The sequence below is a fragment of the Carlito syrichta genome, unplaced genomic scaffold (genome assembly GCF_000164805.1).
Source record: "Carlito syrichta isolate Samal-C Ts95f unplaced genomic scaffold, Tarsius_syrichta-2.0.1 Scaffold95881, whole genome shotgun sequence".
NCBI classification, from domain to species: Eukaryota; Metazoa; Chordata; class Mammalia; order Primates; family Tarsiidae; genus Carlito; species Carlito syrichta.
The window spans coordinates 78,250-94,278 of record NW_007039977.1 but is presented as its reverse complement, the minus strand read 5'-3'; the positions used below and the strand labels follow the sequence as shown (position 1 = coordinate 94,278).

The 16,029-nt window shown below is 43.2% G+C and overlaps 1 protein-coding gene across 4 annotated transcripts in view; it reads right to left on the bottom strand.

Annotated features, from left to right (window-relative positions):
• CUNH16orf62 (chromosome unknown C16orf62 homolog) overlaps positions 1 to 16,029 on the bottom strand; it is a 137,805-nt gene that overhangs the window by 100,123 nt on the left and 21,653 nt on the right. For 2 of the 4 annotated variants that reach the window (XM_008062320.2, XM_021714484.1), the window contains exons 4-7: positions 14,792 to 14,914; positions 12,012 to 12,036; positions 8,034 to 8,110; positions 4,956 to 5,084 (exon numbers count right to left, since the gene is read on the bottom strand). In XM_008062320.2, coding sequence (XP_008060511.1) covers positions 4,956 to 5,084; positions 8,034 to 8,110; positions 12,012 to 12,036; positions 14,792 to 14,914 — 354 coding nt within the window. Of the gene's footprint in view, positions 1 to 4,955; positions 5,085 to 8,033; positions 8,111 to 12,011; positions 12,037 to 14,791; positions 14,915 to 16,029 lie in introns of those variants that run through there. The other 2 variants (XM_021714480.1, XM_021714489.1) reach the window with 2 other exon arrangements.

Below are 16,029 nucleotides of genomic sequence, written 5' to 3'. Positions count from 1 at the left end.
GACTGCATTGCCTCCTAAACTGAAAAATTAAAATAGAAGTCTGTTCAGACCAAATGGTTGTAGAATGCCGAACAGCACCGACTCTCACACACCCACGGCCACCACAAGCAAATGCTGGCACAGCTACTACAGACAGTCACTTAGCATCTGGAAAAGCTGAAGAGCCACAAGCCTGCGACCAAGTGCTGCCACTCTCAGATCTGTGCTCTTATCTAAAGAAAAGCTTGGTACAGGCGCCAGCAAACATGCCCAACCAAGTATGCGCACAGCAACATTGCCCATGATAATGAAGAAAGACGCTGATGCCCATCCACAGATGGCATAATGTATGCATCAGAAGGCTAGTTTATACTCAATTCTTATAAAAATCCTAGGGTTTTTTTTTCTGCAAAAATTGAAAAGCTGATCCTAAAATTAATACAGAAACGCAAAGGATTCAGAATAGCTAAAACAACTTTTAAAAAGAACAAAGTTAAAAGACGTATGCTACCCAGTTTCAAAACTTACTCCAGCCAGGTGCAGTGGCTCATGCCTGTAATCTCAGCACTTTGAGAGGCAGAGGCAAGAGGATTGCCTGAGGCCAGGGGTTCGAGACCAGCCTGGGCAACTTGGCAAGACTTCATCTCCATGATAAATCAAAACAGTTAGCTGGGCATGGTAGCATGTGCCTGTAGTTCCAGCTGCTTGGAAGACAGATGTGGAAGGATCTCCTGAGCCCAGCAGGTCGAGGCTGCAGTGGCAGTGAGCGTGCCACTGCACTCTAGCCTGGGTGACAGAGTAAGACTCTGACTCAAAAATAACAACAACAACAACAAAAAGACTTACTCTAGTGCTACAGTACTCAAGACAGTGAGGAACTGGCATAAGGACTGATTGACAAGATAGCCTTGAGAGTTCAGAAATAAACTCACATTTATGGTTAATTTTTGGCAAAAGTTCCAAGATAATTCAATGGGGAGAAAGATAGTCTTACAGTTGCTGCTGAGGCAACTGTATATTCACATGCAAAAAAATCCCTAGATCCTTATTTCACATCATACACAAAAATTAATTCTAAGTAAAGCATGAACCTAAATGAAAGTGTTAAAACAGTACAACTTCTAGAGGAAAACAAAGGAGGAAATCACTATGACCTAGGGCTAGGCAAAAAGCTCTTAGATACGATTCCAAAAGCATGAGTTAAAATGAAAAAATTGATAAATGAGGCTTTGTTAAAATTAAAAGCTTCTGTACTTCAAAAGACACCAGTATGAAAATAGAAAGACAAGCCACAGACTAGGAGATCATATACTTGATCAAGAACTAGTATCAAAAATATATGAAGTTTAAGGTGGGCATGGTGGCTCACACCTGTAATTCCAGCACTTTGGGAGGTAGAGGTGAGAGGACTGCCTGAGCCTAGAGGTTTGAGACCAGCCCAGGCAACCTGGTGAGACCTCTACAATAAATCACAAAATTAGCTGGGTGTGGTGGCACACACCTGTCGTTCCAGCTACTTGGAAGGCTGAGGCAGAAGAATCACCTGAGCCCAACAGGTCAAGGCTGCAGTGGCTGTGAGTGTGCCAATGCACTCCAGCCTGGGTGACAGAGTGAGACTCCTACTCAAAAAAAAAAAAAGAAAAGAAAAGAAAAGAAAACTTAGTCCATACAAAGACTTTGTGTGCAAATGTTTGTGGCTGCTATTATTTATAACAGAGAGTGAAAACAACCCAAATGTCCATCAGATTGTTAAACAAAATATGGTTATCCATACAATGGAATACTATTTGTCAATAAAAAGGAAACTCACACTACCAATAGTACAAACAAACTACAACATGAGTGAACCTCAAAAACATTACACTAAAGAAAAAAAATAACCCAGTTAAAAATGGGTAAATAAGCAGAAGATGTGTAAATGACTAACAAGTATATGAAGAAATGCCAACACCAGTAATCATCAGGGAAATGTAAATCAAAACCACAATGAGAATGTCTACTATCAAAAAGACAAAAAAATAGACCAAGCACAGTGGTGCGTACCTACTGTCCCAGCTACGTGGGAGGTGGGAGGATTATTTGAGCCCAGGAGTTTGAGGCCACAGTGAGCTATGATCACACCACTGCACTCCAGCCAAGGCAACAGAGTGAGACCCTGTCTCTAAAAATAAAATAAAATAATGCTGGTGAGGCTGCAGAGAAAAGGAAACTCCTATAAACTGTTGGTGGGAATGTAAATTAGAGCAGCTATTATGGAGAACAGTATAGAAGTTTCTCAAAAAACCAAAACTGGTACTACCACATGGCCCAGCAATCTCACTCCTGGATACTTAACCACATGAAAGGAGATCAATGTATCAAACAGACATCTGCACTCTCATGTTTACTGCAGAACTAGTCACAAAAGTCAAGATAAAGAATCAATCAAAATGTCCATCAGCGAAAGGACAAGAAAATGTGGCCTATAGACACAATAGAATATTATTCAGCCATAAAAAAGACTTAAGATCTTGTCGTTTGCAGTAACAGGGATGAAAATGGAGAAAATCATGTTAAGTGAAACAGGCAAAGAAAGATATATACTCCATGCTCTTACTCATATGTGGGAGCTAAGAAAGCCGAACTCATGGAAGTAGAGTGGAATTGTGGTTACCAGAGGCTGGGAAGGGGAGGGAGGTAGGGGAGGACAGGAGAGAGGTTGGTTAACAGGTACAAACTACAGCGGGGGGAAAGAGTTCTAGTGATCCACAGTGTTGGAGGGTGACGACAGCCACAATTTATGGTAGATTTTCTAGAATAGAGAATTTGAATGTTTCCAACACAAATAAATGAGAGATGTCTGAGGTGATGAATATGTTAATTATCCTAATCTGATCATTACACTGCATACATATATCAAAATATCATTCTGTATCCCATAAATATATACAATGATTATGCGTCAATTAAAAAAAAAACACACCATGCTACATAAAAGAAACCAGATGCAAGAGATTACACACTGAATGATCCCAACGTATATTATATATGAACTGTTCAAGAAAGGCAGATTTACAGAGTCAGAAAGCAGTCCTGTGGTTTTCTGGGGCTGGGTGTGGTAGCAGGATTTGATTGCAAACAGGTTTGAGGGAATTTTGGAGAGCTATGAAAATATTCTAAGACTGGATTGTGTATAGTTCTCAACTCTATAAATTTAGTAAAAGTCACTGAATTATACACTTATAAAGGGTGGACTTTATGATATGTAAAATATACCTCAAGAAAGCAGCCATGTCCCTTCCCCTAAAAAAATTTTACTGCAGAATCAGTAAGGTGAGCTGTGCTCATCTCTCCAGATTCTGCATCCTGACTATGTTTGTTGATAAAGCCTATCCTTAATGTACTGCAGAATCGTTATCATTAACCAGATGTGGAGTTGATTAAACACTCTCGTGATTATTTTGTTTGAGAAGACACGAATTAAATCTCCTTCTGATGTAAAGCTTTCAGAAGTCACAGCTCTGAACTCAATACTCTATGGAGAGAGGCTGCCAATGCAAATATTTTGAAGGAGCACTTGTGAGTCCAGATAGCTTCTCACTTGAGCCACTCAGCAAGCCACCCTCGTCACAGGCATCCAGGATGAGAGGACCATTTTTCAGGAGTATTTACTTAGTAAACTAACAAAAACGACTGAAAAGAAATTGGCTTGTGTTTATCTTCCATCAAGAAACACCAAAAAAAATCACTCCTGCCATATAAGGAGTTGTCTCAAAAGACTTCAAGTGTCCAGTGTAAGACTCCCGGACTCTGCTGTCTCTCAAAAGACACAGGTGAGAAAAAGTTAAAATGAGAACCACTCTTGGGCCACAAGAATAAGACCTGTAGGAAAATAGCTTATTCTGGTTCTTGGCCCTGAAGGTCATACTATGAAAACAAACGCCACATTATCATGATATCAAATGAGAATGTGATCTGTCCTGTTGAACTAAAATGGCTGTTCAGAAATCTTTTAACTCTCCTCTGAAAATGACAATCCAAGAGTTATTCCTTTTGTAGTGTGCTTCTTAGCACGTCCTGCCAAGACAGTATGACCTTCAGGGCCAAGAACAGAATAAGCTATTTTCCGTACAGGTCTTGCTCTTGTGGTTCAAGAGTTTTTACTGGCTCAATAAATTCATCAACAAAGAGGAATCAATGAACGTACTGCTCCCAACACTGTAAACATCTTCTACTAGTCATAGTTATGCAGAATGTCTTAAAAATGCATATATCAGGAATACACATCATTAATCCCAAAGATAACCAAGCCAAATTGGTCAAGGAAACCCACAAGACAGTTGCTCAATCTTTAATGTATACAAATCATAAATGTGTCAGGGGTTGTACCATGTTGGGTTGTACTGTACAACCCCAGAAAGTAGCATCAATTCTATACCTAGGGTGAAGTATGCTTCCTAGAATTGTACAGTACACAACCTGTGCAGCTGCACATGGTGGCCCTGGGATTAGCCATCTCATTAAAACAGATTCACAGCCAAGGTCTTTGTCAGAAGAGGTATATGAAAATGAAAGAAAGCCAGGTTTGGTGGCTCAGCCTGTAATCCCGCGCTTTTAGGAGGCGGAGGTAAGTGGATTGCCTGAGCCCGCGGGTTCAAGACCCGCCTGGGCAACTTGGCGAGACCTCATCTCTACAATAAATCAAAAAATTAGCCGGGCATGGTAGCACGTGCCTGTAGTTCCGGCTACTTGGAAGGCTGAGGCGGAAGGATTGCCAGAGCTCAGCAGGTCGAGGCTGCAGTGGCCGGAAGCGGCCACTGCACTCCAGTCTAGGTGACAGAGTGAGACTCCAACTCAAAAAAAAAAAAAAAGAAAATGAAAGAGATGAAAAAAACAGGGATAAGATCTTAAAGACAGACTTCTGAAAACCCTAATAATCCACAAAGGAGTTTTACATAGGAAATTTAAGGGGGGAAAGAAAAATCACTAGACCTGACCTGGATGACTATTTTTAAAGCCTTCACTTTCTGGTCCGAGGCCCAGGCGTCCTTCAGCGACTGGTTGAGTTCTTCTATGCGGTTCACGTAATCCTGTTGAGTCAAATTCAATAGCTCCTTTTGGGAACCCTGTGGGGAGAAAGTAAAGGCGTTAGCACAGTCAGAAAAATGTTGTGTGACCACCACTCTGTGAAGAACACTGAGTATTGGCTGAACTCTGGTCTCTCAATTTCCCTCATATTCCCACCAGGACTGACAGTTGTATCTTACAATGTGCGGTCAAAGAAGGGATGACGAAGACGGGCAGAGTGCAGTAAGTTGAGAGACTGGCCTTGGAGGAGGAAGTTGGACCTAAGCCACCCCTCAGCTTAGCCACTGACCAGCTGGATGATTCTGGGTGAGATGCCTTCCCTTTTGAGGCTCATCTGCGAATTGGGATAACAAGACTGACCTCATTCAACCAACAGCTGTTGGGCCTGTGTGCCAGGCAGAGTACCAGACCAGATGCTCGAGATACAAAGACACTTCTGCTCAAATGCTGAAGCAAGGAGACATTACAGGGTATTTGGGCATTGATAGCACTTACAGTACTGAGGACGAGATGGACTTAACACACAGAGAAATGCTCAGGAGGAAGCACAATTCTATGAGGACATACATCATGGTTCATTGGCTCTGAGGTGCTCACTGAAGAAAGCACAACTGGTTCATGTGCCACTAAGGATCACTAATGGGCACCGATTGAGGGATACACCCCAATTTCAGAGATATTCAAATGTGAGGGAAATGGTTCATCTTAGAATAGAAGAATCATAGTCACAAACACCTGGACTGTGGACGGGGACGGATGCTCAGGAATGGTTTCCTGCAGGAAGTGATGCTTGAGACAAGCTCTCAGTGGAGTACAGGTGTTAACTAGGCACTGAGGGTGGGGTGGAACAAGGAGAGAGTATGAGCAACAGAGAGAAGACAATGGCAAAAACCCACGGCAGATGAGAGCAAGGTCATCACAGGAATGAAATGACATGCAGGCAAAGACTCAGCACAGTACCTGGTACACAGCAAGCGCCCCTTCACCCTTTGCCATTAAGAGGCTGTTCACACAGCTCACAGGAGTAGGGGTCATGCTAACACACATGATGAAACCAGGAACCAAACCTTTTTTACAGGCACATTTCCTGGAATCCAAAGCGAAGAACCCTTTATTAAAGAAATAAGAGTAGAAGATTCAGGGAATTTGGACTGACCCCGACTGGAAACCTAAACTGTGAGGCAGAGACTTCCTTGCCCCTCTGGAGGAGGAGCCACATGACTAATTGGGCAAAAGGGCATGTGTCCCTTCTGGGTTGAGGCGGTGAAAAATGATTCTCTCTTCAGCCCTTGCTATTACAACCTTGGAAGCCAAGGCTGAAATGGCAGCAGCATGAGATGGTGCTGTGTCCATCTCCTGCCCTGGGTATGCCATGTGAGCAAGAAATAAACCTTTATTATATGAAACCACTGAGATATGGGGGGTTTGCCTGTTACTGCAGTATAACCTAGCCTTGTCCTTGCTAACATATGTTAACCTAGAAACCACAGGGCAGCCAGCTGCTGTTGTGAACAGGGAGAAACAAGGACACCAGAAAAAAAGTGAAGGAGAACTACAGAGAATAAGCAACAAGAGGCTACACAGACCTGAGAGAGAGAGACAGAGAGGACAGCTGCCATGTTTTCCAGTGGCTCCTCAGCTCCCTTGGTTCAGGGCAGAGGCACCATCTCCCTCCAATAGAGCTCCCACTTTCAAACTGAAGCCTGCTCCAGTTACCTCCAGATACTCATGGACCGAAGAGCTTCTAACACCATCAGCAATTTCCTGACTACCAGTCAATGCTGGCTGATGACGTGCAGACTGAGGCTCTTGGGCACCTTGACTCAAAAGTGTCATTTCTTAATGGGGAAGTAAGATACTGGGCTATTAGACTCTGCTGAGCCCCGAGCAGCTCTCATCTGAGAGCTGGGACGACCCTGCCCAAAGGGCAAGAGGCAAGACAGGGCACTGGGAACTGCTATCACACGGTCCTGGATGGTTTCCAAAACACCTGCATTCAATCCACACAACTATTCTTGATCCCCATGTTACAAATGAAGAAACAGATACAGGAAAGGCACATATCCAAGGCTACCCTGGCAGTACGTGGCCTACCTATGGCCTCCAGACTCAGGATAACAATGGAGACAGCAGCCAACACGTGCACAGCACGTACCAAGCACTTTGCGAAGCCACTTCATACATATTAACTCATTTAATCTTTAAAACAACCCTCTGGATAGGTAATGCTTATTTTGCAGACAAGTAAACTGAGGCACAGAGCAGTTAAGAGCCTTGTCTAATATCACACAATTACTCAGCAGGTGCCCTCTCCATAGTGTGCCCTCTCACCCACAGTGCTAAGTTGCCTCTCAAAATGACATTCCAGAGGACAAGAACTCACCTGTCTGAGGGGCCAGGCTAGTGCTGTTTACAAGTGAGTCAGGACAGGGAAGCCCTGGTAACCTGAACAGTGCAAGCTCTGGTCAAATGCAAGAATGTGGACATATGGCTATCGGGTGGAATTTTTCAAGAGAAGCCAGAAACTGCATCTGTCTGTTAAATGTGCCAGTTTTTAAGAGGTGGTAAATGATTCATTTTTCCACAGAATATGGAGGCCAGTTAAGGCTTCTGTGGGCCACATCCAGCCAGCGGAGCATCTGTGTGCAGCCTCTGTGGCAAAGTGAGATCTTTATACTCCATGAGCCTGCTTCAAAAGGAGTCGACTCCATTGGTTTTCACCATTAGACCCTGTCCCCAGATGACCCAGCTTTGCACGGGCATCACAATGAGAAAAGATGCCTTCAGACAAGCAGGAAAGTCAGGCTTCTGTGAGCTCCGCCAACTGCATGCTGGCCTCTTTCCCTGGATGGTGTCATCGCCTCAGGAGGACAGAGCACAATGCATGGCCTGAGAATTAATCAAAGAGCAGCCAACAAGATGGATCCCCCTTGGTAGAAGGAAGGAAAGCTCCCCCCACTCCCTGAGCTCAGTAATGCCTTGCTCACCTCTTCAAAGTCATCCAGCTCCTCCAACCGAGTCCGAACCTTCTCCGACATGGCGGATGCAGAGGCCCCCGCTCTGCCTAAACAGAATTGATTTATGTCACACAGGTGGTTTTTCTAGTGCACCAACACCCCCAAGGCATTTTTCACTTCACACTTCATCATGAATAATGACGCCAGAGAAGGACTTCATTACAGAAAACTCTCCAAGATTCTGAAAGCAGCTTCCTTACGTAACCCAACTTCCATCAGAAACACTTTCCACTTAAAAGCTGTCTCTAGGCCGGGTATGGTGGTTCAAGCCTGTAATCCCAGCACTTTGGGAGGCCGAGGTGAGAGCAATGCCTGAACCTAAGGGCAACAGTCTGGGCAACATGGTGAGACCTCATTTCTACAATAAATTTAAGAAAATTAGCCAGGTGTGGTAAAGTACACCTGTAGTTCTGGCTACTTGGAGGGCTGAGGTGGAAAGATCATCGGAGTGCAGCAGGTCGACACTGGGGTGGCTGTGAGCGTGCCACTGCACTCCAGCCTAGGCAACAAAGTGAGACTCCAACTCAAAAAAAAAAACTAAAGAAGCTGTCTCTGGAAGCACAGTGGGCTGGCCTCAAAAAGGTTAACTGTACATTCTAGATTTACAAACTTAGCTCTGTGACATTTATTTATTCCTAAAGAAAGGCAGTTCAGCTAGAGATGCCAAAACTCCATCATTTCATTGTTTTCCAAGAACAAAAGGCCCTCTCAGGCTTGTGCTCACAGCGTAGAACTGTCGTGCTCGGTGCTAACAAAACAACCATCTTACTGTCTGCCCAGAGGTGGAAACACTGGGGCTTCAAAGCCCTCTCTCCGAGCAAACAAGACAGCTGCGGCTCCGTCCAGCATCTGTCAGCACAATTCTTGCCATCAGCAGGGACTAGGGAAGAGGGGCGAAGGAAGGGCCTCCAGGCCATGGGGCACCACGGGACAGGGCCCTCCATCCAGCCAGCTGCTGGCCCCTGTGGCTGCCTATTTCAGAATCCCTTCCCCATCTTAAGGAGGCCTCTGCTTTACTTTGGAGGTCACATGGCTCACATGATCCCCAGCTCCTCCCTTCCAAACCCACTCCTAGAAACTCACTCCCCTCTTTTTTTTTTTTTTGAGTTGGAGTCTCACTCTGTCACCCAGACTGGAGTGCAGTGGCCGCTCCCAGCCACCGCAGCCTCGACCTGCTGGGCTCCGGCGATCCTTCCGCCTCAGCCTTCCAAGTAGCCGGAATTACAGGCGCGCGCTACCACGCCCAGCTGATTTTTTGATTTATTGTAGAGATGAGGTCTTGCTGCCCAGGCGGGTCTCGAACCCACGGGCTCAGGCAATCCACTCACCTCAGCCTCCCAAAGGCGCGGGATTACAGGCTGAGCCACCGAGCCCGGCTCCCTCTTTTTGAAGGTACTGATTTCTCAGCTCTGGTGCCCACTCACATGTGGTAAACAGACAGCATGGGGCAATTATTTAATTACTAACAACTACTACTAACAACTACTTCATTAATGAAGCTTCCAAATAACTTGTCTTTTTTTTTTCAACTCGTTTCTACTTTTTCCTTCACATAGTAAATATGGAAACTATGTACATGGACATTTTAACAAATAACCCCCATAAAACCCTTCTACCCAGCACCCAGGTCAGCCATCGCCTTGCTGTCTTCGATCACTACAACTTTGGTTCACAACATTCACCCCAGTTGTTGCAAAGAGCTGGACTTCACTGCTGTGTAGAATTTTCCATTGTCTGAACAGACCACAACTGATTTCTTCATTCAACTGTCCATGGAAGGTGGGGTTGTTTCCTGCTTGGGGCTATTACTACAAACAATGCAGCCATGGACATTTTTGCACATGCCTCCTAGTTCATATATGCATGAAATTCTGCAGGTAGGCTTCTCAATCTTTCACAGGAATCACTTAAGAACCTGATATTCTGCATGTCTAATGAGCTCCCAAGTGATGTCAATGTGGTCCCTGGGTCACACTTTAAGAAGCATGGACCTAGGGTTGGAGATCTCTTTCTGGGAAAGGACCTGATATAAATATTTTAGGTTTTGCAAGTCACGAAGTCTCACAACTACTCAACTCTGCCATTGTAGCACAAAGGAAGGCACAGATAACATGTAAACAAATTGATAGGGCTGTGTTCCAATAAAAATTTATTTACAAAAACTGGTGGTGGACCAGACTTGGCCTGCAGGATTTAGCTTACCAATCCCTGATCCAGGGTACACCCTAGTAGTGGAACTGCTAGATCTATGGGTTAGTACACTGTCTTAATCCCTTAGAGCTGCTATAATGAAATACCATAAACTGGGTAGCTTATAAACAACAGAAATGTATTTCTCACAATTCTGGAGACTGGAACGTCCAAGATCAGGGTGCCGGCAGATGTGGTGTCTGGTGAGGGCCTGCTTTCTGGTTTCTGATTCACAGAGGGCACCTTCTTGCTGTGTCCTCACATGGTAGAAGGGGCAAGGGAGATCCTTTGGGCCTCTTTTATAAGGACACTGGTCCATTTAGGAGGGCTCTATCCTCATGACCTAATTGCTGTCCAAAAGGGCTCATCTCCTAATACTATCACCATGGAGGTTAGGATTTCAACATATGAATCTTGGGGGGAAAACAAACATTCAGATCATAGCACCCATCTTCAAAGTTAATAAATAATGCAAACGTGTTTTACAAAGTGGTTGTGGCATTTTCCATTCCCACCAACTGCAGATGAGAGCGCCTACGGCTCTACAAGCTCATCAGCATTTGGCGCTATGGTTTAGATATGATTTTGCTGGCCCTGCCAAGTCTCATTTGAAATTTGATTCCTGATGTTGGAGGTGGGGCGTGGTGGAGGTGTGTAGGTCGTGAGGGAAGATCCCTCATGAGTGCTTGGTGCCATCCTCACAGTAATGAGTCAGTTCTCTTAGTTCATTTTTTATTTAAAGTGTCCACACACAGCATGGATATTGGTAGTTGTTGACAAGAGCCTGGTACCTTCCCCCACCTCTCTTGCCTTTTCTCACCATGTGATCGTGCACACACCTGCCTTGCCATGAGTGGAAACAGCCTGAGGCCTTCACCAAGAGCAGATGCCTCTTGTACAACCTGCAGAGCCATGCACCAAACAAACCTCTTATCTTTATGAATGGCCCTGCCTCGGGTATTCCTTTATAACAACATAAAATGGACTAAGACATTCAATAGCACCAATCTATTTGGTCTTTCCAAAGTGGTGGATATGTAATCGTACACTTCACTTTTTCTGGTCTAGGGTCAGAGTTATGTCCATACAAAGCTGTTTTCACTTGCTTGACTTAAATGTGTGTCTCATCCTGCAGAGCACAAGGAGAGAGGGCTACAGCAGCTGCCACGTTGATGACCTGCACAGATACCAAGACTGTTGTGCATCAGCAGCCTATGATCTGTCAGTCACTCCACAATCACCTGGCAGCTTCAAAACAGAACTTCTGGGGTCCCATTCTATGGGAGAAATTCAACGAGTGGAGGTCAGTGGTCTATCATTATGGAAAAGTTCCTCAGGTGTTCCTATTTTGTCCAGCAGTTTGAGACTCCCTGGTCCAGAGCTTCTGATTGTGTGTCTTAGCAGAGGAAACTGAGAACTGCTATCTTCAGGGACCAGTAGCCCATAAGACTGTGCGTGTAATCCCCTCACTGGCCTTATTTCACAAGGGACAAACACTTAAGGCAAAGTGAGGGGAGACTATTCCTCTGTAACTTGAAAACAGTAAGCTTATCTTAACTCCTGATAACTTCTTTGGTCTTTTTTAACTTATGCTCTAAATATGTACTTTTAGTTCTATGCCTACACACAATCTAAGAAATAGCAGCTGCAACTGAATGAAACATCAGGATTGCATAATAAAAACTTTTTTTTCTTGTAAAATTATATTAAAGGTAATGGCAGAATTTTCCCATCAAAACAATAAAAAATTCCTCTTACCTTTTTCAGATCCCATAAACAGATTCTGTAAAGACATAAAAATTCATTAATAAAAAAATCTAAGGAAATATGGCCACTGCTTTCCAAAAAGAAGTCCTTTATTTATCCGAATGAATGACAAAAATTTATTTTAAAAAATGGAATTATCTTTGGGAGGATGGGCCAGGCCCCTTGAAGTATACTCAGAATTTGTTCCTCCAGATAAAATGGTCAACCAGATAAAATGGTCAACCAAGTTTTAACTGGAAGTTTTGAGAAGGTTGCATCACAATTTGTGGAAGAAATGTCCAGAGTTACAACAAACAGGTGACTGGTTCTTCCACCGTAACAATACACCTACCCACACTGTGCTGAGTGTTTAGCAATTTTTGACCCAAAATGGCATAACCTCCTCCCTATTCACCTGATCGTGCCCCAAATGACAATTTTTTTTGTTTCTCTGGATTAAAATAGTCCTCAAAGGGAAACGTTTAGCCAACGTGGAAGAGGCAAAACAATAAATGGCAGAAGCACTAAAAGGCATCCAAATTGACGAGCATAAAAGCTATTGTAAGCAGTGGAAAGGGCATCTTGATAGGTGTATTGTATCAAGTGGAGAGTACTTTGAAAGTGACTAAAGTTTACACATGTAAATAAATACACAATTTTTTATAAATAAATCTCAGGTTCTTTTTGGTTCCTCCTTATATATTCAAAGAAGGAAAATATGGGTTATTAAAAACCACTGGAGGCCAGGCATGGTGGCTCACGCTCAGCACTTTGGGAGGTAGAAGTAAGAGGACTGCCTGAGCCCAGGGGTTCAAGATCAGCCTGGGCAACATAGTGAGGCCTTGTGTCTACAGTTAAAAAAAAAAATAGCCAGACACAGTGGAAACACACCTGTGGTTTCAGCTACTTGGAAGGTAGAAGTGGAAGGATCACACGAGCCTGGCAGGTCAAGGCTGCAGTGGCTTTGAGTGTGCCACTGCACTCCAGCCTGGGTGACAAAGTAAGACTGCAACTCAAAAACAAAACAAAACAAAAAAAACCTACTGGAGATTAAAATTTGTACTCAATTCAAGGCTCTTAAAGTGAGTCAAAAAAATACCAAAGTGTTTGATATGACAGTGAGTGACATAACAGAAATATGTTTAAACTACTTAAATCGAGTCTCTCACTCTCTACACTCTTCACATTTGGGGCAAGGAAGCTCTGTGGGGATTATTCTGCACCTGGTAGGATGCTGAGTAGCATCTCTGGCGTCCGCCCTCTAGATGCTAGTAGCCCCCAGAATTGTAACAACTGAAAATGTCTCCAGATATTGCCAAATGACTCCCAGGGGATAAAATTACTCCTGGTTGAGGATCACTGCTCTAAGTTATCTCTATGCATTCAGAAAAAAAATAAGAAAAAAATATCAATAGTCAAGCAATTCTGCTCAATGAGTATACACACTGGAAAAAAGAGGGACAGGAGAAGATGTGTGGCCAAACCTTCCCAGTTACCTGCTGAGCTCACCCCTCCTTCTCTGGCCACAGCCCAATTTTTAAAATTTATTTAAAGTTTTTAAATTAAAAATTAATTTTTAAAATTTTTATTATTATTTTTTTAGCAACAGGGTTTTGCTCTGTCACCCAGGTTGGTGGTATACAGCAGCACAGTCATAGTTCACTGCAGCCCCCAACTCCTAAGATCAAGGGATCTTCCTCACTTAGTCTCATAAGTAGCTGAGACTATAGGCACAGGTCACTCTATTTGGCTAATTTTTAAACTTGTTTTTTAAGAGACAGGATCTCACTGTATTGCTCAGGCTGGTCTGGAAATCCTGGCCTCAAGTTATCTTCCCACCTTTGCCTCCCAAAGTGCTGGGATTATAAGCGTGAGCCACTGCATCCAGCCCCACAGCCTGATTTCTAGATTTCTCAGCTTTGCTTGCATCTGTGTACAGTCCATGACTAACTTCAAGACAATGTAATAGAGGTGTTGGGGAGGACTGGGAAGACTCCTTAATGGGAGGGGGCATATCTTTCTCTCCCTTTCCTCCTTCTGTCTACCAAACTGGACATGAGGCAATACTAAACATGGCAGATAGGCAAGACAGGAAAAGCTGGAAACCTAATGACTTCTTTCCAGTGTAAGGAGAGATACCACTCTTATTTACATCAGTTATAAACAATCAGACCTAACCCTAACTCACATAGGCGTTAACCTGCTTTCCCTTGGTTGATTTCAACTCTCCTGAGTCTTTCCTTTCGGGAGCAACTTGCCAAATGGAGGGTACGTCTCGTACTTCATATCTGCCTCTAGGCATATGCCAACTACCTCATCTACTGGCCACCCAAAATATAGTGAACTTCCAGCTCCAGTAGAACAGCAGTCATGTGGAACTCAGGGAGCAGCTGCCTGTCCTTCTCCAGTGAGGTGCTCTCTTCACAACTCAAACGTCTTCTGAAGACTCTACTGTTCCAGATTTTTCTCTGAACTGTGCCACATCCCTAATTCTTGGTTTTCCTTCTTCTGAGAAACAATCAACACACTTTTTTCCCAATTAACATTGATATAATAAGTGGAACTGCTGGGCACAGTAGCTCATGTCTATAATTCCAGTACTCTGGGAGACTGAGGCAGGAGGATCGCTAGAGCCCAGAGGTTTGAGACCAGCCTGGATAATATAGCAAAACACCATCTCTACAAAAAATAAAATAAATGAAACTTAGAGCCCAGAATTTGGGAAAACACAACAAAAAGAAATGACTGCTAGCTGGGAAGTAAACCCTGGGAGAAAGTCCCCTGGTACTCACGATAGACAGCTTTTCTGTAGTAGTGTACCGGGCAAGGATTTCTCCCCGTTTGTTGGCCCAGGGCTCAAAATCCGATCCTACAATGGAATTATCCTCTCTATCACGTTTCTTTCTGGAGCTGTCCTAAGGAAAGGCAAGACAATCTCTTCAGTAGAAATACCATTTTAATCTTTAAAAATATACATATAAGCAGAAGGCAAATAGTCCTTCACTGTGGAATAAAATATATAAAAGGTATACTATAATTAAAAAAAATTTCAGGCCATTTCATCATAAATGATCAATAAACATATCAAAAAATGCTCAAACTCTTTAAGAATAAAAGAAAGGCAAACTGAAAAAGGCCATTTTTCAACTGTCAGAATGACAAAAAGTTAGAACGATGGCTAATATCCAGGTTGGCAAGGATACTGGGACACAGGTACTTTTCAACATTGCTGGTGGGAATATAAACTGGTTAAGCCTTTTGGGAGGACAATTTTGGGGTAGCCAGCAAGACCCTAAATACACATTGCCTTAACCCAGCAAAAAACGTCTAGGTCGCCATCTTGTAGAAATCCTTGTGCACAGACACCAAGATATAAGTATGTTCAGGATCATGGCGCATCACTGTTTATACTAGCAAAACCCCAAAACTATGTGTACATTAGTAGAAGGATGGCAAACTAAAATAAATCATACCCATGCTTTAGAATATAATATGGCTACTAATATGGAAAGTTCTCCAAGACATATGGCCAAGTTAAAAAAAAAATGCTGCAGAAAACTCATTCAATTTATATATACATTAAAAAAAAAACAAAACCATAAATGAATGTGTGAAATGTAGCATAGGCTGATGGTTGAGGGTGTGGATTCTGAAGTCAGACTGGCCGGAGTTGAATTCCAGCTTGGATGTCACTTGACATCTCTGTCCCTCTGTGGCTGCCTCTCTAAATGGGGGTTATAATACCTCTCACAGGTATTACAAGAACTGAACAAGAAAAGCACTTAGAAAAATGCCAGTCACGCAGAAGGTTGACACTATCATAATTTATATATAAGTATGTATGGAAATGCTCAGAAATTGCTGTCATAAATATCTATGAAAATATAAACAAAAAACCATGGAAAAAGACACATTACACTGATCAAATCATTACCATCAGGGTGGAGAGCAGAATTAGGAGGACTGGCCTACAGGTGTCTGCAGTGTCTGACTCTTTCATATCAAAAATTAGTGAATTACCTATATAATT